The sequence below is a fragment of the Mobula hypostoma genome, chromosome 6, assembly GCF_963921235.1.
Source record: "Mobula hypostoma chromosome 6, sMobHyp1.1, whole genome shotgun sequence".
Taxonomy (NCBI): domain Eukaryota; kingdom Metazoa; phylum Chordata; class Chondrichthyes; order Myliobatiformes; family Myliobatidae; genus Mobula; species Mobula hypostoma.
In genome coordinates this window covers 45,683,353-45,707,597 of record NC_086102.1, presented here as the reverse complement: position 1 = coordinate 45,707,597, position 24,245 = coordinate 45,683,353, and the positions used below count along the sequence as shown (strand labels likewise).

General features: G+C 42.0%; 1 protein-coding gene across 2 annotated transcripts in view; it reads left to right on the top strand.

Moving 5' to 3' along the window:
* The window catches only part of LOC134348003 (solute carrier family 22 member 15-like), an 86,389-nt gene that overhangs the window by 19,969 nt on the left and 42,175 nt on the right, over positions 1-24,245 (top strand). For both annotated transcript variants that reach the window (XM_063050735.1, XM_063050736.1), the window contains exons 4-7: positions 8,216-8,380; positions 9,272-9,401; positions 17,508-17,720; positions 23,987-24,127. In XM_063050735.1, the coding sequence (XP_062906805.1) occupies positions 8,216-8,380; positions 9,272-9,401; positions 17,508-17,720; positions 23,987-24,127 (649 nt within the window). The remainder of the gene's footprint in view (positions 1-8,215; positions 8,381-9,271; positions 9,402-17,507; positions 17,721-23,986; positions 24,128-24,245) is intronic.

The window sequence follows — 24,245 nt, the reverse complement described above, 5'->3', positions numbered from 1 at the left end:
TCTCTGTGCTGAACTGAGGCTGTGGCCTGTAACTAATGGACTCCTAAATCGGCTGTGGTGATGTCCGGCTTCACGGCAGTGGACTCACTTTTGTGAGCTTCAGTTCTGAATGCTATTTGCTTACTTTTATTATTTGCACGATTGTGTTTCCCCCCCCCCCTCCCCGGCACATTGGGTGTTTGACAGTTTTCTTTTTTCAGTCAGTTCTATTGGATTCCTTTGTTATGTGGCTACATGTGAGGAGACTAATTTCAAGGTTGTGTATAGTACTCATACTTTTGATATCAAATGTACTTTGCACTATGACATTGTCTCCACAACAATGTTGCATTTTATACAAGCATTTTAAACAGTTCAAACTACTTCATTGATTTCTTATCAAATAAAATTTGAAAAACCAATTGGATATTGCTGTAATATCTCCAGATTGTGATAACAGATAAAAGTTTAGCCAGTAAAGTTTAAGGAGTGTTTTGAAAAAGCAAAGAATTGAGGAACAAGATTGAAGGAAAGAATTTTGTTTATTTATTTATTGACATACAGCGTGGGATAGACTCTTCTGGCCTGTTGAGCCACACTGCCCAGCAAACCCCCCCCCAGTTTAATCCTAGCCTAATCATGCAACAATTTACAATGACCAATTAACCAGCAACCAGCACATCTTTGGACTGTGGGAGGAAACCACAGCACCCAGAGGAAACTCGTGCGATCACAGGGTGAACGTACAAACTCCTTACAGGCAGTGTCGGGAATTGAACCCAGGTCGCCTGTGCTTTAAAGCATTGTGCTACCCACTACACTACCGTGCGGCCTCTAGAGCCTAGGGCCTTGCATCTAAAAGCATATCAGCAAAGGCAGTGGTACAAATTCAGATTCTTAAAAGCCAAAACTAGATGTTGTTGAGGGTTGTATGGATTGAATTATGCGGAGACACATCTGATCTGTAATTCGTCTCCTGTTCATTTGTCATCAATAATGTTTAATCATAATGCAGTTTCCAAGAAGGACAAAGCTGTAGGTTGGCAATTTGAAATCATTGCATTGTTTTTTCCCGGGGAACTTCTGCTCATCTGGTGCTAAATGTCAGACAAGCAGTTTGATTTATTTGGACAGTAGAGGTGATGGGGTAGAGTCTGGTTTGCTTCTGGAATTGTGCTGTATTTTCAATTAGTGACAACATCGAGATAAGAAATTTGGTGAGTATTGTAGACACCATAAGACATAGAGCAGAATTAGGTCATTCGGCCCATCGAGTCTGTTCTGTCATCTTGCTTCTCAGCCCCATTTTCCTGACACCCCTAAATTTTTGACATCCTTACCCATCAAGAATCCATCAACTGATACTTTAAATGTACTTACTGATTTGGCCTCTGTTATGTTTTTTAACTCCAAAACATAAAACTAATCGAAAATAAACACTGAGCATGGAACAACTTGTCTTTCTTTCCAATGCAGACAGCCATTTCTGCTTTTTAAATTTTTGATTATTATTACCTGGCACTTGCTGCTAATGAACCTGTAATTTGTCTGTTTTCTGCCTTTTTTTTTAACTCTTAACATCAGTTGCAAACCATAACAGTCCACATTGCCATCTGGCTAAAGAATTTCTTCCTCATTTTTTTCTAGAAGGAGATCCTTCTATTCAGAGGCTGTGCCCCCAGCACAACACTCTCCTGCTATTGAAAACATCCTCTCGATATCCATTCTTATGTTCAATATTTGCTTGGTTTTAATGAGGATACCCCACCCTTGGTGTTGTAAATCCCGATGAGTACACGGCCAGAGCCATCAAATGCTCCTCAAACATTAATACTTTTATCCCCGGGATTGTTCCTGGAGCCTCTCCAGTGCCAGTACACACTTCCTTAGATAATAGCACCAAAACTGCTCTCAGTACTCTAAGCTTGGTCTGACCAATGCCTTATAAAGCCTCAGCATTACATCCGTGCTTTTATATTCTAGTAACACACACGATGCTGGAGGAACTCAACGGGTCAGGCAGCCTCTATGGAATTGATAAATGTTTGACGTTTTGGGCCGAGACCCATCTTCAAGACTGGAAAGGAAGGGGAAGACAGCAGAATAAATAGGGGGAAGGGAAAGAGACTAGTTAGAAGGTGATGGGTGAAGCCAGGTGGGTAGGAAAGGTAAAGAGCTGGGGAGAGTGGCCCATAGGAGGAGGGGTATGGAGGGGGGAGGTGAGGAGAAGAGGTAAGCGGCCAAGAGTGAGAATGAGGGGAGAGGGAAGGGCACGAACATTGATTCCTCCTTTTGGTAAAAAATAAAATTCTATCAGGTTGGAGGCTACTCAGATTGAATTGGAGGTGTTATTCCTCCACTCTGATGGGGGGCTCATTATGGTACAAGAGGAGGCCATGGACCAACATGTCAGAATGGGAATTGGAATTAAATTGTTTGGCTGCCGAGAAGTTCAGCTTTTGGCGGATGGAGCAGAGGTGCTTGATGAAGCAGTCCCCCAATTTATAATGGGTCTCACCAATGTAGAGAAGGCATTGGGAGTACCGGACACAATAGATAACCCCAACAGATTGGCAGGTGAAACGGGAAATATACATAGGCCTTAGAACAATAGCCAGGATGTGGGATTAAAATTTTAATGGGAAATACAAAAGACATGTAATAAGGGCAATGTTACAATAAGATTTTCAATATGTCGGCAGATTGGGGAAAATCAAGTTGGTGCTGGATCCCAAGAGGGAATTTGTAGAATATCAGTGAGATGGCTTTTAGAGCAGTTCAAGGTTGAACCCTCTGGGGAAAAGCAATTGTGGTTTGGGTGTTGTGTAATGAACCAGATTTAGTTAGCGATCTGAAGCTGACAAATCTGTTGGAATTACTTGAGGAAATAACAAGCAGGCTAGATGAAGGAAAATCGGTAGATGTTGTGCACTTTGATTTTCAGAAGGCATTTGACTAGGCACCGCACATGAGGCTACTTACATGAGGCCGATGGTAGTACAGGAAAGATACTATCATGGATGGAAGATTGGCTAACTGACGGAGGCAAAGTGTCAGAATAGGAGGCCGATTCTGGTTGGCTGCTGATGTCTGGAGATGCTCTACAGGGCTCGGTATTGGGATCGCTTCTTTTCATGTAATATCTCAATCATTTGAATGACAGAATTGATGGCTCTGTAGTCAAGTTTGCAGTGATACGAAGATAGGTGGGCAGGCAAATAGTGTTGAGCAAGCAGGGTTTCTGCAGATTAGGGGAATGAACAAAGTGGTAGATAGGATATAGTATAGGGAAGTGTATGGTCATGCACTTTGGTCGCAGGAATAAAGGAGTAGACTATTTTCTAAACGGGGAGAAAATTCAAAAATCAGAGGCGCAATGACTTGGCCTCCACAGCCATCCATGGCAATAAATTCTACAAATTCAGCACCTTCTGGTTAAACAAATTTCTCCATTCTAATGGACATCCCTCTGCTGGCTGTGCCCTCTGCTCCTAGACTCGCATACATCCACTCTATCAAGGTTTTTCAGTATTTAATAAGTTTCAATGAGATCCCTCCTCGATCTTCCAAACTCCAGCGACTACAGGCCCAGTTCCATCAAATCCTTCTAGTGCGTTAAACTTTCATTCCTAGAAACATTCTCATCAGCCTCTGGGTGCTCTTCAATGCCAATGTTATCTTGCCCCATTTCTGAAATAAGATACCCAAAACTGCTCCAAATATAGTCTGATCAATGTCTTATAAAGCATCAGTCACATTGTTGCTTTTGTATTCCAGTCCTCTTGAAATGAATTTGCCGTCTTTACCACCAACTCAACCTGCAAGGTAACCTTTAAGGAATCCTGCACTCCGTGGTTGCTCTACCAGTGTGCTTTGGGTTGTTGTCTTGCTGAAAGACTAACTTCCTCCCCAGCTTAAGCTTTCTGGCAGAGGCTAGCGGGTTTTTATCCAAAATCTCTCTGTATTTAGTGGTATTCATCTTCCCATCAATCCTGATCAAATTTCCAATCCCTGCTGCTAAAAGCATGCCCATAGCACGATGCTACCTCCACCATATTTTACAATGGGGATGGTGTCACCTGGCTGGTGCACAGTATTAGATCTGCACCACATGTACCGCTTGGTATTGAGGCCACAATGTCCAAATTCAGTCTCATCTGATCACAAGGCCGCCTTCCACATCTTTGCCGTATCTTCTAAGTTACGCTTTGAGAAGACCTTACGGGCAAGGATATGTTTTTTTTTAAGCCAGGGTTTCTTCCTTGCCACTCTTCCATAAATACTGTTTTTGTGCAAGGTCTTAGAGATAATGAAGCTATGAACTTCATCTCCAGTTGCAGCCACTGACCTGCAGCTCACTTAGTGGCGGGAGGTGTCATAGTAGCCTCTCTTACAGGTGCCATTCATCTCCGGTGGCAAAATTTAGATGGGTGGCTTGATCTAGACAGTGTGGCTATGGTTTCATATTTTTTCCACTTTTTCAAGGTAGACTGCTCTGAGATGTGATCAATACCTTTGAAATGGTCTTTTACTCGTCCCCGGATTTGTGATTCTCTATTATTTCTAAGACTCTTGAATGTCTTCATTTTGGTTTGCTCTGTTGAAAATCTATCATACTGTTGGACCTTGCAGAGAGAGGGGGTATTTATTCTTAAACAAGTGATCCTCCAATTTCCTACATCAACAAATTGCATGAGCTTGTAGGGTAATACAGGTTGACCACCAATCTTCCAGAAACTGATGGTTTGACCAAGTATTGCTCACTTTTCATTGAACACCTGTAAGATGAGGTGAATGCTGGCGATTCTGCACAGACATTTATTAAAGAATTTAACATGAAAGATGTTCTTTGTTTCATTGCTTGAGGGTGGGAGAAGGTAGAACCTTCAACACTAAAGAATGGCTGGCATAAGTTGTGGCCTGCCTTGACATTTGATAATGTGCCTGAAGAAAAGCTTGACGATGATTTTACTGGATTTCATGTACCAAAGGAGAAAGTAGATGTTCATGATTTGCTTGCATATGCAAAAGGTGTTACAGGACCTGCTTTCAAAGATATAGCAAGTACCCTTAATGAAGAAAATCTACGTGTAGGTGATTGTCATCAACTAAATAAATACCTGTTTTGCATCACCATACGAACTCAGAAATTATAGACGGTGTTCTGAATGCTGGCTAAAACACTGCAAGTGATGAAGATGGCAGCGATATTGATGAAACTGAAAGATTTAAAATTGACAAGTCAGAGTTGTTGGATGATTTTCATCAAAAAGTTAGAGAAATGTACCTTTGTCACAGAACAAGAGCTAATGAATTTTTATTTGATGCAAGAAAAATTACACGGAGAGATCAAAACACATGAAACCACTTCACCTGGATGAAATGCTTAAGAAAATAACTAAGAAGCAACACTTTGTACGCACAATAATTAATAAATTTTTATATAATTTTTGTTTAATTATTAATTCTTGAGGTTCTACAGTCCATTTCTGCCAACATTATTGTGTGACCTCTTTTAATCTGGCAAAACTGTTGATCTGGCAAGGCTCAGGAACCAAGGGTGCTGGAAAATCGGTGGTTAACCTATACAGTTTATTGCACCTGAGGAAAGTTAGCATAGTAATTTTTCAGCCCCAAGTTTGGTTTTTAATTTTTAGTAAACTGTTCACTGGTTTTGGAATTTTTCTTTTGCTTTGACATGATGCAGGATGTTTTGTAGATTAGTTCAAAAAAATCATATTTCAATATATTTTCACGTTAGAAAATAAGACAGTAAAACATGAAAATAGTTGTGAGGGCTGAATGCTTTTAGAGGCACTGTATCTTTCCAGTAATGCCATAGGCACCCATCTTGTGTTGCAGCATTGTGCAGTACCTTGTCAAAGGTATCCTGAAAATGCAAATAAAAAAACATCCACTGACTCCTTTGTCTATCCCATCTGTTACAAGATCTCTCCTTACACAAACGATGGTGACTTTTGTCTATTTGCCTCCAAGTCCCCAAACTCCTTACCCTTAATAATGGAGTCCAACATCTTCCCAACCACTGAGGTCAGATTAATTAGCCTATAATTTCCTTTCTTCTGCCTCCCTCCTTCCCTTCTTAGAGTGTAGTGATATTTGCGATTTCAGTCCACTGGAACATTCCCGACTCTTGTGATTCTTGAAAGAATCCACAATCTGTTCAGCTCTGTGTTTCAGAACCCTGGGGTGTAGTCCATCTGGTTCAGGTGACTTATCTGCCTTTGACCTTTCAGCACCACATTAGTAATGATGACTGCACTCTCTTCTGCCCCCTGACTCTCTCGACTTTTTGTCACATTGCTGGTATCTTCCACAGTGAGGAATGGTGCAAAATATTCATTTCATCTTCCATTTATTTTTCCCCAATCCTACCTCTCCAATGTTATCTTCATCTATGGGATGCCTCTATCCTGCACCTTCTGAATTGCCTCCAGAAACTTCAGCCATTGCTGTTCTGCTGACATCCCTGCTAATCTCCCCTTCCAATCAACTTTGACCAGCTCCTCTGCCATGCCTCTAGTTATCTTTACTGAATTGTGATACCAGTACATCTAATTTTAGCTTCTCCCTCTCAAGCTGCAGAGTGATTTCTATCATATTTTGAACTTCTTGGGGTTTCTTTAAGCTCCCTAACCAAATCTGTTTGATTACTCAACATCAAATGCAGAGAATTGCCCCTCAGCCACTAGATGCTTTTAAAGCACCAGAGTTTTCTATATAGGTTTCAAACTGGAACGTTGACTATACTTGGCAAAATGGCATTGAGTTATTGAGTGTGACTACAGCCAGCAAAATAATGATGGCATTAGATTGGACTTGGTTAATTAAAATTATCAAAAGGTGCAAATAAGTTGAGAGTATGGGGTGAGGCATCTGAATTTTCACCATCAATGTACTCTATTGTAACCTTTGGAACAAATTTCTTACAATGCAAAATATGAAAGTTTGCATTTGACCAAATTTGGAAGAACGTGTTGGGGAGATTGTGAAATAAAGATTGCAAATTCTGACTCTTGCATGAGGATTTTCAATATTTTAATAAAATGTATTGGCTTACTTGTACAGTTTTGAGATCAGCAGTAAGTTCTTTAATGGTAAATTATAGACGATATAGACTAATCACAATTCCCAGCAAGTAAATTTTATGTGTAATTGATCAGATGCATTCATTCCCTTTTGGTCCTCTTTTCAGGCAAAGAAAGAAATGTCTGCATTCATTATTTCCCACTTTCATGACACCTCAATGTCTTCCGAACCGAGGGAAATTCTTATGGCATTAGTCAGTGAAGCTGTACTGGCACTCTACGCAGTGCCACTATGCAGAGCACTGCTTCATGGTATTCTTAATCCTAGAATTCAGACATCATGGGCACATGCCACTATGCACTTTTTTAAAAAGGGACATCTGCTCAAACTACTGCACTGGGAAGCTGGTGTGATTCATTCTGACAGCAATGAAGCTGATCTCATTTCATTGATCAGATCATCTGATCTCACACATTTCATCGTAGAGTGATGTGCAGTGGTAGCTGAGGTGAAAGGGCTAGCCACTTGATGTTGAGTTGAGAATTCGTGTGCACTTGGCTGGCAACAATGAGTGTGGGCCACGGCTGGGGATCTGTAGTGGCTGCTGCCTGCAATTTACAGGCCACCTGGAATCCTAGCCCCTCTCACCTCTTCCTGATGGATGTAATGGAAGCTGCCATCTCCCTTTCGTCTGACTGCACGCTCCCTGATGCATCAGCTGCATGTGTTACTATAGAGTGCTCTCAAGTTTGCAAGAGCCTTCCAGCTAAACAAAGAGAAAGAACAGGTAGCTTCCATATCCAACCGAGAAATGAAAAGGACTGCAAGAACCAGTTGAAGGCAGTCTCTCGGAACTGGCTTAGTATATTGGTCAAGCTGTACATTTGAGTCACAAATCTCAGTGAGGGGCTCAACCCAGCTGTGGCACATTGTCTCAGTGTCTCACTCCACGGTGATGCATGCTGTAATGAGATCACTTTCAACCTTTTGTTTGCGGCAAGAGTGCCAGCAGAGGGCTAAGTCTTTCACTAGCTTCCATTCAAAGCAGTGTGCCCTGCTAAAGGTAGGCAGATCTGTTTCATATTATAATGCTGTGATGACCCCTTTCTGTGCTGATTACTTTGGTGTTCAATAGCTAATAACTGCATTTCTAATACAGTCCTAAATGTTTTGTTTTTTGCCGCAGGTCTTACACTTGATATCATTTTTGGTATTGCAAGTGGAATTGCTCCAACATACCAAATGTTTTTGGTATCACGTTTCTTTGTCGGTGTGACCAATGGAGGAATGGGATTGGTGTCCTTCGTTCTACTTCAAGAATATTTGTCTGTTTCTTATTGGGCAATAGTTGGTAAGATACTATTGCTAGTATTTTTTTTTAAATTCTTAAATGAGATAGGCACTTACTTCACTTCTGGTGGAATGCTTTGTTTCTAGAAAAGTAGGATTGTGTTTATGGTACCCCATGGTTCCCATCATTTGGTTGAAGAAGTTTTCTGTTGAATTCTTGATCATTTGGTTTGGTGTTGATCTGAACTAGAAATCTTTTCACTGCTTTCTTAAAGACTTTGAAGTCTCTGCACAGCCTCTTTGAGAGAGAAAAAGCAGCATTTCTGATTTCATATGGGGAGGCGATGCTGTGAAATCCAGTTAAATTTTGTAAATCCAGTTAAATTTTGTGATGTTTACCCAATATAGCTTTCTGTCTGGAGTAAAGCAAGCTGAAATGATGGCTGATTTCAATATTATTGCTTCTTTCCTTCTTTTCTTTTCAAATCTTTTTATTATTATTATTATTATTATTATCTAAAATTAACAAGATTACATCGAAGTAGGCAAGAGAGAAAAAAAACATTGTTTTAAAGATTGAAAAAATCTTGGTGACAAAAAAAAGAGGAAAAAAAATTTCCATTTACTTACTCATCCTCCTGACCCCAAGTCAAGTAATCTTTTATTTAATGAGAGTAAAGTACCTAGAATCTAAGGAGCAGCTTTGACATTTTTGCTTGCATTTAAATAAGAATGTTAAAACTTCATGATGGGAGAATACTGGAATCTCTTGTGCTTTTTCTGGAGATCAGGAAAACTGAATTTTAAGTTTAGAAAAGTTGCTCTTATTTTTGATTCTTCTCCCAAGTAAGAAGTGTTTACCACTATTTTGATGCAAGTCAGTAATTTGAAGTCTTTTGCAATTAATGTGAATTTAAAAAATAACGCCTTTTTCCAACTGCCCCTCTGCCAGGTTCACTACAGAACTTCTCATTTGCTATTGGAATTTCTCTGTATGCGTTGACTGGGTACTTTATTCGATCATGGAGGATACTGGCTATTGTGATCAATATTGAAGGAGTACTTATTCTGCTGCCATCTTTGTAAGTATGCTTTCTTACATTTGTGTTAAATTTCTTACATGTAGCTGATTGTGAAAGGAAGATTTTCTGGATCTTTGTAGGCATCTTTTTTACAGGAAAAAGAACATTGGAAATAATGTTTTTTAGATTAATGAAGGAACTGGTTTGGTGTGTTTAAATCCTTTTCCCACTTGAAAATTACAATGACTGTACTACATTAAATTTAATGGAATAAAGATGCAAACAAGCTGCTTCCATCATGCAAGTCATAGTTGCAAGGAAGCTTTGTTACATATTTCTCATTATAAATCAAAAAGGACTATCCTGGAGCATGACGTAGGTTGCTCCGGAATAATTTTAGCGAGAACCTTGGATCCACCTGAGCCCACTTCTGTTGGAGCATTTCTAAAGCTACTAAATTCATAATGGTTAATAAAATAAATTCCGATTTATATTGTGTTCAGTTTCTGGACAGTTCAGACAAGCTTGACTGGCTTCAACATGTCTGAATCTACTAATGGTAAACACGTCCATGATGCTGATAAAGATCTACTCCTATTTTTAGAATTGTGTCTTTAATTATTTTCTATCATTTCCTTAGGTGAGCGACGGTGTTTTTCAGTTAGTAAAGGTGTTTTAATGTGATTAAGCAATCTATCGCTGCGCAAAACTGGAAATAGATCAGACTTTGGTCAGTACACTGGCCCTTTAAGACTGTGGCAGAAACAAGGTTGTCGTGCTGGGCTAATGGCGTATTTAAATAAAAAAAAACAAGGTTTTCGACTCCCAATACCAACTGTCTTACTTACCAGAGCCTGTACATTTGTCAGTGAAAGTGACCATCTCAGAGCTAGAGTGCTGTTTCAGAGGGATGTTAGGACTGCTTGTGTCCTTTGTTTTACAGAATCTTGGTTAACCCCTTCCATTCCAAATGGAGCAGTTCAGATTGACGGGTTCACAATACACCGCCAAGATAGCCTTTTAAACCAAGGACGGTGGAGTATGCTTCATGATCGTGGTGTACAAACATGGCAATGCTGTCCCAATCCTGTTCACTAGGTTTGGAACACTACGCGATCAAGTAGCTGCCACTTTAGACCATTAGGCATAGGAGCAGTCTTAGGCCATGTGGCCCATCCAGTCTGCTCCACCATTTAGTCATGGCTAATCCTTTTCTCCCCGTCTTCAGCCCCAACCCCAGCCCCAGCCTTCTCCCCATAACCTTTGAGGCCGCGTCCAATCAAAAATCTATCATGATCTGCCTTAAGTACGCCCAACAACCTGGTCTCCGCAGCTGCCTGTGGTAATAAATTCCATAAATTTTCCACCCTTTGGCTAAAGAAATTTCTCTGCATCTCTGTTTTAAATGGGCACTCCTCTATCCTGAGGCTGTGCCCTCTTGCCCTAGACTCCCCCACCACATGAAACATCCTTTCCACATCTACCCTGTCCAGGCCTTTCAACATTCAAAAGGTTTAAATGAGATCCCTCCCCTCCTTCTTCTAAATTCCAGCAAGTACAGACACAGAACTATCAAATGTTCCTCAAATGATGAAAGTTTCATTCCTGGAATCATCCTTGTGAACCTCCTCTGGATCCTCTCCAATGCCAGCACATCTTTTCTTGGATGAGGAGCCCAAAACTTTTCACAATACTCAAGGTGAGGCTTCACTGCTGCCTTATAAAGCCTCATCATTACATCCCTGCTCTTTTATTTTAGACCTCTTGAAATGAATGCTAACATTGCATTTGCTTTCCTCACCACTGATTTGACCTGCAATTTAACCTTTAGGGTGTTCTGCTCAAGGACTCCCAAGTCTCTTTGCATCTCAGATTTTTGGCTTTTCTCCCCTTTTAGAAAATAGTCTGCACATTTATTTCTACCATCAGAGTGCATGACTATGCATTTTCCAACATTGTATTTCATTTGCCACTCTCTTGCCCACTTTCATAATCTAGGTCCTTCTGCAGCCTGCCTGTTTCCTCAACACTACATGCCTTTCCACGAATCTTTGTATCATCTGTAAACTTGGCAACAAAGCCATCTATTCCATCATCTAAATCATTGATATACAGCATAAAAAGAAGTGGTCTCAGCACCGACCCCTGCAAAACAGCACTAGTCACTGGTAGCCAACCAGAATAGGATCCTTTTATTCCCACTCTCTGCCTCCTACCAACCGGCCAATGCTCTAACCATGCCAGTAACTTCCCTGTAACACTTGGTAAGCAGCTTCATGTGTGGCACCTTGTCAAAGGCCTCCTAAAGATCCAGATATACAACATCCACTGCATCCCCTGTATCTACTTGTAATGTCCTCAAAGAATTCCAACAGTTTCATCAGGCAAGATTTTCCCTTAAGGAAACCATGCTGACTTTGTCCTATCTTGTCCTATGTCACCAAGTACACCATAACCTCATCCTTAGCAACTGAATCTATCATCTTCCCAACCACTGAGATCAGGCTAACTGGTCTATAATTTCCTCTCTGCTGCATTCCTCCTTTCTTAAAGAGTGGAGTGACATTTGCGGTTTCCGAGTCCCCTGGCACCATGCCAGAGTCCAGTGATTTTTGAAAGATCTTTACTAATGCCTCCATAATCTCTACCACTTCCAAAACCCTAGGATGCTGTTCATCTGGTCCGGGTGACTTGTGTCCCCTTGGGCCTTTCAGATTTTTGGGCACCTTCTACCTCGTAATAGTAACTGCACTCACTTCTCTTCCCTCACATTCTTCAACTTACAGCTATGCAAATCCCTGCAGCACCCGCTGACCCTGTGATCTGTGTCTTGGAGGGTGAAGTCAGGCTGTCTTTCAGGAGGGCGAACTCTCGCAAGGCAGCAGGCCCCAATGGAGTAGCTGGTAAGGGTCTGAAAACATGTGCTAACCAGCTGATTTGAGGTGTTCAAAGACATTTTAAGTCTTTCCTGCTACAGTCAGAAGTTCCCACCCGCTTCTAAAGGACAACGATTATACCAGTGCCGAGAAGAGCACTGTGAGCTGCCTTAATGACTGTCAGTCAGCAGCACTCACCTATGGTGATGAAGTGGTTTGAGAGGTCAGTCATGGTTAGAGTCAACTCCTGCCTCAGCAAGGACCTGTATTTACTGCAATTTGCCTATCTCCACAATAGGTTTACAGTAGATGTGATCTTATTGGCTCTCTACGCGGCCTTGGATCATCTGGACAATTCAAATACCCATGTCAGGGTGCTGTTTATTGACTATAGCTCTGTGTCTAACACCATCATTCCTACAGTCCTGATTGAAAAGCTACAGAACCTAGGCCTCTGTACCTCCTTCTGCAACTGGATCCTCTAATTCCTACCCGGAAGGCCTCAATCTGTGTGGATTGGTAATAACATCTCCACGTCACTGACAATCAACACTGGCGCACCTCAGGGATATGTGCTTAGCCTACTGTTTTACTCTCTCTATACCCATGTCTGTGTGGCTAGGCACAGCTCAATGCCATCTATAAATCTGTGAATGATACAACCACTATATCAACCAGATGGTGATGATAATGCGCACAGGAGCAAGATGTACCAGCTAGTTGAGTGGTATCGCAGCAACAATCTTGCACTCAACGTCAGTAAGACCAAAGAGCTAGGGAACACATACCAGTCTTCATAGAGGGATCAAGACCTCAAACGCTCAAATTTCTACAAATGTACCATAGAGAACATTCTGACTGGCTACATCACTCTCTGGTATTGGAGGTGGTGGGGCTACTGCACAAGATTGAAGTAAGCTGCAGATAATTGTTAAATTAGTCAGCTCCATCATGGGTACTAGCCTCTGTAGTATCCAAGACAATGGGACCAATCAAGTGTGTCAGTGGAAAAGTGTGTATGGAACCGGAGGAGGTAGCAGAGATACTTAATGAATACTTTGCTTCAGTATTCGCCATGGAAAAGGACCTTGGCGATTGTAGGGATGACTTACAGTGGACTGAAACGCTTGAGCATATAGGCATTAAGAAAGAGGATGTGCTGGAGCTCTTGGAAAGCATCAAGTTGGAATAGTCTCTGGAACCAGATGAGATGTACCTCAGGCCACTGTGGGAGGCGAGGGAGGGGATTGCTGAGCCTCTGGCGATGATCTTTACATCAATGGGGACAGGAGAAGTTCTGGAGGATTGGAGGGTTGCAGATGTTGTTCCCTTATTCAAGAAAGGGCGTAGAGATAGCCCAAGAAATTATAGACCAGTGAGTCTTACTTCAGTGGTTGGTAATTTGATGGAGAAGATCCTGAGAGGCAGGATTTATGAACATTTGGAGAGGCATAATATGACTAGGACTAGTCAGCATGGCTTTGTCAAAGGCAGGTCGTGCTTTACGAACCTGATTAAATTTTTTGAGGATGTGACTAAACACATTGATGAAGGTAGAGCAGTAGATGTAGTGTATATTGATTTCAGCAAGGCATTTGATAAGGTACCCCATGCAAGGCTTATTGAGAAAGTAAGGAGGTGTGGGATCCAAGGGGACCTTGCTTTGTGGATCCAGAATCGGCTTGCCCACAGAAGGCAAAGAGTGGTTGTAGGCGGGTCATATTCTGCATGGAGGCCGGTGACCAGTGGTGTGCCTCAGGGATCTGTTCTGGGACCCCTGCTCTTCGTGATTTTTATAAATGACCTGGATGAGGAAGTGGAGGGATGGGTTAGTAAATATGCCGATGACAGAAAGGTTGGGGGTGTTGTGGATAGTGTGGAGGGCTGTCAGAGGTTACAACGAGAAATCAATAGGATGCCAAACTGGGCTGAGAAGTGGCAGATGGAGTTCAACTCAGATAAGTGTGAGGTGGCTCAGCTACATATGACCCTGGTCAGACCCCACCTGGAGTACTGTGCTCAGTTCTGGTCACCTCACTACAGGAAGGATGTGGAAACCATAGAAAGGATGCAGAGGAGATTAACAAGGATGTTGCCTGGATTGGAGAGCATGTCTTATGAGAATAGGTTGAGTGAACTTGGCCTTTTCTCCTTGGAGCAACGGAGCCTGAGAGGTGACCTGATAGAGATGTATAAGATGAAGAAAGGCATTGATCATGTGGATAGTCAGAGGCTTTTTCCCAGGGCTGAAATTGCTAACATGAGAGGGCACAGTTTTAAGGTGCTTGGAAGGACACTATGTATATTAAATAGTTAAATTAAATAAGTAATGAAAAGAGGTGATGTCAGGGGTAAGTTTGTTATGCAGAGAGTGGTAAGTGCATGGAATGGGCTGCTGGCACGGTGGTGGAGGCGAATACAAATAGGGTCTTTTAAGAGACTCCTGGATATGTACATGGAGCTTAGAAAAATAGAGGGCTATGGGTAACCCTAGGTAATTTCTAAAGTAAGGACATGTTCAGCACAGCATTGTGGGCCAAAGGGCCTGTATTGTGCTGTAGGTTTTCTATGTTTCTATCTTCAAGGAGCAGTGCCTCAGGAAGGCAGCGTCCATCATTAAGGACCCCCACCACCCAGCATATGCCCTTTTCTCATTGTTACCATCAAGAAGGAGGTACAGAAGCCTGAAAGCGCACACTGAATGATTCAGGAACAGCTTCTTCCCCTCTGCCATCCAAGTTCTAAATGGATACTGAACCCATGAACACTACCTCTCTATTTCTTTTTTTTTCATTACTTATTTAATTTAACTATTTAATATACATAGTGTCCTTGAGCAAGGCACTTAACCCCACAGTGCTCTGTGACGACACTGGTGCCAAGCTGTATCGGCCCTTGCCTTTCCCTTGGACAACATCAGTGTCATGGAGAGGGGAGACTTGCAGCATGGGCAACTGCCGGTCTTCCATACAACCTTACCCAGGCCTGCACCCTGGAGAGTGAAGACTTTCCAGCACAGATCCATGGTCTCGCAAGACTAATGGATGCCTTATTTTTTTTAGTATACATATATACTTTTAGTTTTTTCTATACTATCATGTATTGCATTGTACTGCTACAGCAAAGTTAACAAATTTCACGATATGTGCCAATGATATTAAACCTGTTTCTAATTCTGAAGTTCTGCTGTAAATCCCTTCACTGATGACAAGTCTCCAATAACTTTGTGCTGTGAAATGAGCATATCTAAATGAATAAAAGCAAATGCAGTTTTTCAGTATAATTTTACAAGGGTCAAGCATAGTTAAAAGGACTTGTGTATGTATACATTAATTTTCCGTTTTTATTTAAACAAGGATTGAGGACAGTGGACTGTCCAGTTAAAAACACCCATGATTCTTCGTAAACTGCACAATTCCAAAAATGAGTACTTTGAACAGATGTGTGAAATATCAGACATTGTTCAGTTTGCTGTGGTATGCAAATGAAGATATTTTTGACATAAGTCCATCTCAATTCATTTTGCAAAATATTACATCAAGGCCTCTGAACCTCAGGCACTTCACTGGTATGGTTGCTAACCATTAGAATCTAAGTAATAACAGTAGATCTAGTCAGCCAGTCGGTAAGATAATGGCTGATCTTTTACACTTGTTTTTCACTCCTTTTTCTATCTGATATTTTGAGCCAAATGCCTCAGTCTGTGATATTATTGTTCTCTCAACCAACAATTTGTTAGTTTATTCTGATTTACGGCCAAAAGTTGGGGTAGCATCACATTCACATGGAAAATGCTCATTTGTCCTTGATTTACTAATAGAAATCCATCACCTTTGTGAAGCTGATGTTGTACCAATAAAGCTACGTGGATTATCTTGGAGTAACTCTTGCTAGTTAAAGTGCTCCTTTCTGTATTGCCCATACTTCAAATTGTTCCTACCAGTGAAACTAGGCCTATAAAGCTCCTTTAAAGATTTAATTCTTAATTGTAAAGTCATGCTTTTAGGATTGATTCCATCCTTTTGGGGATGTGACTTGTATGCAAAAAGAACGACTTTGCAATAATTTCCTTCAGAGGTTTTGGGTAAGCTATACTGAGACCTTTCAGTTTGCATTCAATTTTAAGCTGTAATGTTGTAGCTCTCTGTCCTCCACTGGTTATTTCTACAGATATCTGAAAAATCATACTTAATTACTATCACAAATGTCAAAAAATAAATTGCACGTCTCTTTTAGTTATGCCAGTTTTACCTTCTGTTTAGCTGCAACAGCCATGGAGTGACTTTACTGGTTAGTTTTCCTTAAAATTTCTTGCCATTTTTTGGTATTCCATTTTTGATATACCTGTCTGTTCCTTTCCTAGATATTTGTTAGAGATATAGATAACTGATCTAATACACTGTGTATATGACATTAAAGTGTAGATGGGTAAATTTGTAAGTTTACAAATAACACTTAAGTGGAATTGTGGACAGTATAGAGGGCTGTCAAGAGATTTAGCAGAATATAGAATAGTTACAGATCAGGTGGAGGAATGGCAGATGGAGTTTAATACTTGGAGTATTATCTGCAACTCTGGTCACCTGATTAGGGAAGAATGTAGAGGTTGTTTTCTCTGGAGTGTCAGAGACTGAGGGGAGAGCTGATAAAGGTTTAAGACTATTACAGGCAGATGGGGTAGATGATACGAATATTCCCAGGATAAAAATGTCAAGTACTAGAGGACATGGGTTTAAAGTGAGGGTGGGGATGAGGTGGGGGGGGGGCAGGTGGATGGAAGTTCAAAGCAAAACGTGCAGGGCAAGTTCTTAAATTGCATGGTAGCTGCCTGAACGGGCTGCTGGAGGAGTGGTGGATACAACAGTGGTGTTTACGTTGCTGCCAAAGACAGAATAAAATACAATACCAATCCATTTGTTTCAAAAAAAAAACAATTTTTAGGAAAGAAAGTGTTGTAATAACAGCTCTGTAGCACAACAGCCTGCTATATTGGTCGATGTTTTCAGGCAGGCTGTCGAATAGTATTCCTTCCCGGGAGCACAGGCATCCCAGCAACTCAACACTATCTTCTCTCTCACAGGGTTAGCAAGGTTGGGCAACACATCAGGCCATGGCTGCAATGCTCATATGGAAGTATCAAACAATTTGCATGACCACTCTATTTCTGTCATTTTATTTGCACTTTACTCATGTTTTGCATCTTAACTCATTAAAAGGTATTCCCAACAGGGATTTGAGTTTTCCTGCAGTAAAGTGGTTCATTACAAAGATTTTGTGCTTGTGACTGCAGATGTTTTCCAGAATCTCCACGTTGGCTGTATGCTCAAGGAAGATGGAGTGAAGCAGAGCATATCCTTGAGACCTTTGCTAAAAAGAATGGGCATCTGAGGCGTGTTAGTCTAAAGCCACCAACCACTCAAAATGGTGCTGAAACAGCGAGTGTTTTTGATCTTTTCCGACATCAAGTTCTCTTGAGGCGAACACTAATATTAATGTTTGTATGGTATGTTTTAGATTCTATTTCAGTATATTATTTTAACTCTTTAAATAGTACATGTATAGTTTCAAAGTAAAGCCATTATTAGACTTGTATTTGGATCTAAATTGCTGTATATCCCCTACTTTACAATAGTTTTCAGTAACATACAAGGATGACTGGAGTTTGAATGCCTTAAGAAGAATCATCTTGTAAAATTTTTGTTCTTTGCATTGAGATCCAAACCAATTCTCATGAAATTTTCAACTGTGTTGATATGAAATTGAAAGGAAAACTGGAAGATTAGATTGTTCTCTAACTTTGGCTGGTGGGCATGTTGGGACTACGAATTGCTTGAAGGGTGCTTATTGTTTGTTTCCCTGAAATTTGTCAGAAAATTAATTTTGGGAATTTGTTTTGGATTCGCATTATTTTCATTGTAGTGGTGACTGTGTTGTACATTAGCACACAGAAAGAAGTAGTTTGCATTTGTATAGCTTGTGTGAGACTGCAGAATTAGAAATTAGATTATTAGATTATGAGGACACTCAGTCCTCGTTTATTGTCATTTAGAAATGCATGCATTAAAAAATGATACAATGTTCCTCCAGAAAGATATCACAGAAACACAGGACAAACCAAGACTAAAACTGTCAAAACCACATAATTATAACATATAATTACAACAGTGCAAAGCAATACCGTAATCTGATAAAGAGCAGACCATGGGCAAGGTAAAAACAAAGTCTGAAGTTCCGATAGCCCCATCATCTCATGCAGATGGTAGAAGGGAGAAACTCTCCCTGCCAGGAACCTCCAAGCGCCGCAAACTTGCCGATGCAGCACCATTGAAAGCACCCGACCGCAGCGGACTCTGAGTCCGTCCGAAAACTTCGAGCCCCCGACCAGCCCTCCGACACCGAGCACCATCCTCTGCCAAGTGCTTCGACCCTGCCTCGGCCGCCGAGCAACAAGCAAAGCTGTGGACTCTGTATTTCCAGTTCCCTCTGTTCTACTGCACTCCTCGTTGCCCTACTGTTCACTGTGTAAGACTTACCCTGGTTTGTCCTCCCAAAATGCAACATCCCTCACTTGTCTTCCTTGCTAACCATTACACCCCCAATCTTGGTGTCATCTGCAAATTTGCTGATCCAGGTTGTTGACATACAGGGTAGACACAATGAACCCAGCACCAATTGTGTGACACACCACTGTTCACAGACCTCCAGGAAGAGAGACAACCATCTACAATCACTCTCTGGCTTCTTCCCTGATGCCAATGTTTAATCCAATTTTCTACCTCACCTTGACTGCCAAGCAACTAAACCACCTTGACCAACCTCCCTTGCAGGACCTTGTCAAAGATTATGTTCCAGCTCTTCACTGTCTTGTCTTCATTGACGTTCCTGGTAACCTCCACAAAAAATTCTAAGATTGGTTAAACACGACTTACCATGCACAAAGCCCTGTTAACTATCCCTAATCAGTCCCTGTCTATCCAACCACTGAGTTATGTATTGAGATACAGCACAGAATAGGTCCTTCTGGCCCCAGGATCTGTGGCATCTAGCAATCCCCCAAATTAATCCCAGCCTAATCACAGGACAATTTACAATGACAAATTAACCTACCAACCAGAACGTCTTTGGACTGTGGGATGAAACTGAAAAACCCGGAGGAAAGACACACGGCCACAGGGAGAACGTACGAACTCCCTTCAGACAGCAGTGGGAATTGAACCTGGGTCACTGGTGCTGTAAAGCATTGTGCTCCCCATCTCATTTGGCTCCACGCATAAATTGTCATGGTCCGGTCCATAAAGTCCGCATTCCGGTTCATGGTCCGGTCCATCGACTCTTGCTCCAAGTTTTCCTGTCTACCCTGTTTCTTTTCCTGTTGAGCACTAACTGAGGCAGCTGATTCTCGTTGGGGCTGGCTGCATAAATGCCTCCAGAGACCAGGGTGTGGCTGCTGGATTGTTCTTGTCCTTACTCTTTGTATCCCTTCCCCTGCCTTCTGTTTCACCTGAAGCCTCGCCTTGTCTTGCTGGTAACTCTCGCCTCGCCTGAAGTTCTCGTCTTGCCTTGCATTGCCTGAAGCCTTGCCTTGTATTGCCGGTAACTCTCGCCTCGTCTTGCCTGAAGTCTTGTCCTGGAGTCACCTTGTACCTAGCTCCCTTCCTGTCCCTTGTCTCCGCTGGGTAAGTCAGGCCATCTTGCCGTTACCCTACGGTTGGTTCTGTCCCTTCCTGTCCCTTGCCCCCATCGGGTAAGCCAGGCCATCTTGCCGTTACCCTGCAGTTGGTTCTGTCCCTTCCTGTCCCTTGCCTCTGTCGGGTATGCCAGGCCATCTTGCCATTACCCTACAGTTGGTTCTGTCCCTTCCTGTCCCTTGCCTCTGTTGGGTAAGAAAGGCTGCCTTGCCATTACCCTGCGGTTGGTTCTGTTCCTTCCTGTCCCTTGACTTCGCCGGATAAGCCAGGCCATCTTGCCGTTACCCTACGGTTGGTTCTGTCCCTTCCTGTCCCTTGACTCCGCCGGGTAAGTCAGGCCGTCTTGCTGTTACCTTGCGGTTGGTTCTGTCCCTTCCTGTCCCTTACCTTTGTCAGGTGGAGATCCACGCCCTGCCCAGGAGGATCTTCAAGACCCCAAGCCTCGAGCCTCGCCCCCAGCCAAGCTTCAAGACTCCAAGCCTCAAGCCTCCGGTCTCCAGCCTCGCGTCAAGCCTCCGGTCTCCAGCCTCGCCTCAAGCCTCCAGTCTCCAGCCTCGCCTCAAGTCTGAAGACTCCAGTCTCGTCCTGCCTGCCAGACAAGTCACGTCATCGCCTAGTTCTGGGGTCTGAGCCAGACGAAAGACCCAAGTTCTGGGTCCTTGTCCAGTCTCTGGCTTGGAGTCCAAGCCCGGGCTCCTAGCTCTCTTGTCCAGTTCTGTTCTGGGTTCCCGGTTTTCGTGTCCATGTCCTAGCCCTCACCCTGTATCCTAGTCCTGTCTCTAGTACTTCAGTGTCTGTGTCTTGCACTTGGGTCTGTTCCCAGCCACCACCTTATGACATGAATTTGCATTCTAATCTTACAGTGGACCAATTTTGTCCCTTGCAATCGTTTTGCTCATAACATATCTGCAGAGGCCTTGGGATTCTCCTTTACCTTGTCTACTATAGCAACCTCATGCCTTTTAGCCCTGCTGATTTCCTTGAATGTTCTTTTGCATTTATTATACTCTTCAAGTACATAATTTGTTCCTGCCTGCCTATACCTGCTATACACCTTTTTCTTAACCAGAGCCTCTTGAAAATCAAGGTTCTATAAACCTGTTATCCTTGCCTTTTATTCTGACAGGAACGTACAAACCCTGTATTCTCAAAATTTTGCTTTTTGAAGGCCTCCCATTTACCATGTACACCTTTGCCAGAAAACAACCATTCTACTCTTGCCAGATCCATTTAGATACCATTAAAATTGGCCTTTCTCCAATTTAGAAGCTCAACTCAAGGACCAGAGCTGTTATTTTCCATAATTACCTTGAAACTAATGGTATTAAGATCACCAGTCACAAAGTGTTCTCCAACACAATCTTCTGCAATCTCATTCCCTAATAGCAGATCTAATATCATACTCTCTCTGGGACTTCTGTGTGCTGATTAAGGAAACTTTCTTGAATACATTTGATAAGCACTTTCCCACCCAGCTTCTCTACAGAATGGGAGACCCAGTCAACACATAGAAACTTAAAATCACTTACTATCACGACCTTTCTGTTGCTTGCAACAGTCTGTGATCTCTCTCTATAAATTTGCTCCTCTAAATCTTGTAGACTGAATGGTGTATCATAAAATCCTGTTGGTGTAGTCATAATTTTCTTATTCTCAGTTCTACCCATAAAAGCTTCACTAGATGAGCTCTACAGTCCGTCCTGACTGATTACTGCTGTGATATCTTCTCGGAATAGAAATGCCATCCCTCCCCTCCACCCCTCCACCCCGTTTATACCCACTAGCTCCATTCACACAAGCAGTTGTTCTCAATTGGCAGGTTAGACAAGCGTGGCTGACAAGAGAAGCAAAGGACTGCATAAAAGCCAAGGAAAGGGCATAAGTAGCAAAAGTGAGTGGGAAGTTGGATGATTTGGAAGCTTTCAAATTCCAACACAAGGCAACTAAAAAGCTATAAGAAGTTATAAGAATGCAATGTTGGCATTTATTTCAAGGCAAATAAAATAAAAAAGCGAGGAAATAATGCTGAGCCTTTATAAGATTCTTTATAAGCAGTCATAGAGTCTACCTCACGTACAGATGTGAGACATGGACACTCACTAAGACGATGCGAAAGTCTCTAGATGGTTGCTATACACGAATGCTCCGGCTGGCTCTTGATGTGAATTGGCGACAGCACATAACGAACGTTGAGCTCTATAACAACCTACCGATGCTCACCACTAAAATCGAGGCGAGAACCCTGCAACTAGCGGGGCACTATCTACGCCACCCCGAGCTACCTGCCAGCCTAGTCATCATATGGGAGCCCAAGCACGGGAGGATGAACCCTGGGCGCCCTCCCAAGACTATGGTCAACACACTCCTAGAAGACAGCAGTGCAGATACTGTAGATGAACTGAACCCACTGATGAGGGAGAGGGAGAAGTGGAGAGTCCGTCATCGTGCCCAACACCGGCCCCCTAGGCCTGAATCGACGTAGTAGTAGTAGTTTATAAGATTCTAGTCAGGTTGCATGGAGTATTGCCAACAGTTTTGGGTCCCATATTTCAGAAAGAGTGTGTTGTTGTTGGAGAGGGTCCAGAGGAGTTCACGGGGATGATTCTAGGAATAAAGTGGTTAACATATGAAGAGCGTTTGGCAACTTTGGGCCTGTACTCACTAGAATATAGAAGAATGCATGGGGATCTCATTTAAACCTACTGAATATTGAAAGGACTAGATAGGGTGGATGTGGAGAGGATGTTTCCTATGGTGGGGGTATCCAGAACTAGAGGGTACAGGCTCAAAATTGAGGAGCGACCTTTTAGTACAGAGGTAAGGAGGAATTTTTTTAGGTAGAGAGTAGTGAATTTGTGGAATGCTCTGCCGCAGTCTGCGGTGGGTATATATCCAAGTCCGTGGGTATCTTTAAGGCGGAAGTTGATAGATTCCTGATTGGTCAGGGCATCAAAGGATATGGCGAGAAAGCAAGTGCATGGGCTTGAGTGGGATCCAGGATCAGCCATGATGGAATGGCAGAGCAGACTGATGGGCTGAATGGCCTAATTCTGCTGCTACGACTTGTCTTATCGTGTCTAAGACAATGGAACCTTGGGATACTGAGCTAATAATCCTGCCCCTCTTGTAACAAGTCTCACAAATAGCTACAATGTCATAATTCTACATGCTTATCCTAAACTCATCAGCTTTTCTGACAATATTCTTTGCAATTGAATATACGCAGCTCAGAACATTAATCCCATAATGCTCAACCTTTTGATTCCTGACCTTGTATGTAGGCTTAACATCTTTCCCCACAGCAATATTTACTAAATATTCCAGCACTTTATCTGCTGTGAAGGAAAATATTATTAAAAACCTGGATACAATATTCATGCATTCTTTGATGCTTTTATATAATGTACATGTCCTTTTCAAATGCTTGATGCTTTGTCATTTGCTTAAACAACAGTGTATTTGCCTTAACAAATACATGACTTAGTGATTCATTTTGTATTACTTATGATCTTGAATAAAGTAATATTATAATCAATATTGTACATGTGGTTCCTTCCACTTGCCTTGCCGTCATATTGTTTGGTCTTTGTTCGGCAAGTAGCTCTGACCTTTGCCTTCATTGTGAGCTACATTCACTAATCCAGCTGCTTTGGCTAATTAGTTTGCTGAGTTTCTTGATATGAGGGAGTCACGTGGATAACCATCTATGCAAGGTGTATAGTGGGCAAATTGAATTTGGTAAGAGTGTACCTGTCATGGACTGTACAGTTTGCATATTTCGGCTTACCTGCAACTGCTGCTAGGTTGTTCGGAATACTCCTCTATGTTCTCTCTTCACAATCTATTTGGTGTAATGGAGATTTGAAATCTTTACTGACTTTTAGCAATGTGTTGGCTCTTTTTGCCACTGTCTGTTAATCTTACTAGCATTATTACCTATACTAGCATTAGATTGTTAATGTTAGAATACTTGCTATGCTCCATAACAAGGTTCAAATACATAAGTTGTTGGGTTTATTGAAGTTGGCTTGTTTAAAGTAACAAAGTAAAATAACTCTTCATCTGCTCTATCCCCATTTAGGTTAGTATGCAGTCTTGTGTACTATGGTCTGACTCTAAGTGCAGGTGATCTTGGTGGCAATCTATATCTAAACATAGCGCTATCTGGATTGGCGGAGTTGCCATCATATCCTATATGTCTCTTTCTCTTGAGTCGTACTTGGTAAGCTGACTTTTAATGTTTCAAACAATTTTTCACTTTGCTATTTAGAGTTTGCCTTTCTTTCAGATATTTTCCTGTTTTAAATTAGAATTAGCAAAGGTATTTTACCGTTTGTATT